The 749-nt window shown below is 75.2% G+C and overlaps 1 protein-coding gene across 2 annotated transcripts in view; it reads left to right on the top strand.

The window, feature by feature from the left end:
• The first annotated feature begins 6 nt into the window (after positions 1–6).
• The window catches only part of HNRNPU (heterogeneous nuclear ribonucleoprotein U (scaffold attachment factor A)), a 9,442-nt gene continuing 8,699 nt past the window's right edge, over positions 7–749 (top strand). Inside the window, exon 1 of one of the 2 annotated variants that reach the window (XM_004691040.2) lies at positions 7–747. In XM_004691040.2, coding sequence (XP_004691097.1) covers positions 87–747 — 661 coding nt within the window. In that variant the 5' untranslated portion in view covers positions 7–86. The remainder of the gene's footprint in view (positions 748–749) is intronic. The other variant, XM_004691041.2, reaches the window with a different exon arrangement.

The raw sequence follows: 749 nt of genomic DNA on the forward strand, positions 1-749 counted from the left end.
GCCGAGCAGCAGCCGCCGCCGCCGCCAGTGGCCGAGGGAGCGGAGCCGACGTCGCGCCAGCGCCTAGCGGGGAATCGGGCCTCACCATGAGTTCGTCGCCTGTGAATGTGAAGAAGCTCAAGGTGTCGGAGCTGAAGGAGGAGCTCAAGAAGCGGCGCCTGTCCGACAAGGGCCTCAAGGCCGACCTCATGGAGCGGCTCCAGGCCGCGCTGGACGACGAGGAGGCCGGCGGCCGCCCCGCCATGGAGCCCGGGAACGGCAGCCTCGACCTGGGCGGGGACGCGGCCGGGCGCTCGGGTGCGGGCCTCGAGCCCGAGGCCGCGGCCGGCGGCGACGACGACGACGACGAGGAGGAGGAGGAGGGGATCGCGGCCCTGGATGGCGACCAGATGGAGCTGGGGGAGGAGAACGGGGCCGCGGGGGCGGCCGACGCGGGCCCGATGGAGGAGGAGGAGGCCGCCTCGGAGGACGAGAACGGCGACGACCAGGGCTTCCAGGAGGGCGAGGACGAGCTCGGCGACGACGACGAGGGCGCGGGCGACGAGAACGGGCACGGGGAGCAGCAGCCCCAACCGCCGGCGGCGCCGCAGCAGCAGCCCCAGCAGCAGCGCGGGGCCGCCAAGGAGGCCGCGGGGAAGAGCAGCGGCCCCACCTCGCTGTTCGCGGTGACGGTGGCGCCGCCCGGGGCGAGGCAGGGCCAGCAGCAGGCGGGAGGTAAGAAGAAGGCGGAAGGCGGCGGAGGCGGCGGT

Source organism: Condylura cristata, unplaced genomic scaffold, assembly GCF_000260355.1.
Source record: "Condylura cristata isolate star-nosed mole 26May11 unplaced genomic scaffold, ConCri1.0 scaffold00029, whole genome shotgun sequence".
NCBI classification, from domain to species: domain Eukaryota; kingdom Metazoa; phylum Chordata; class Mammalia; order Eulipotyphla; family Talpidae; genus Condylura; species Condylura cristata.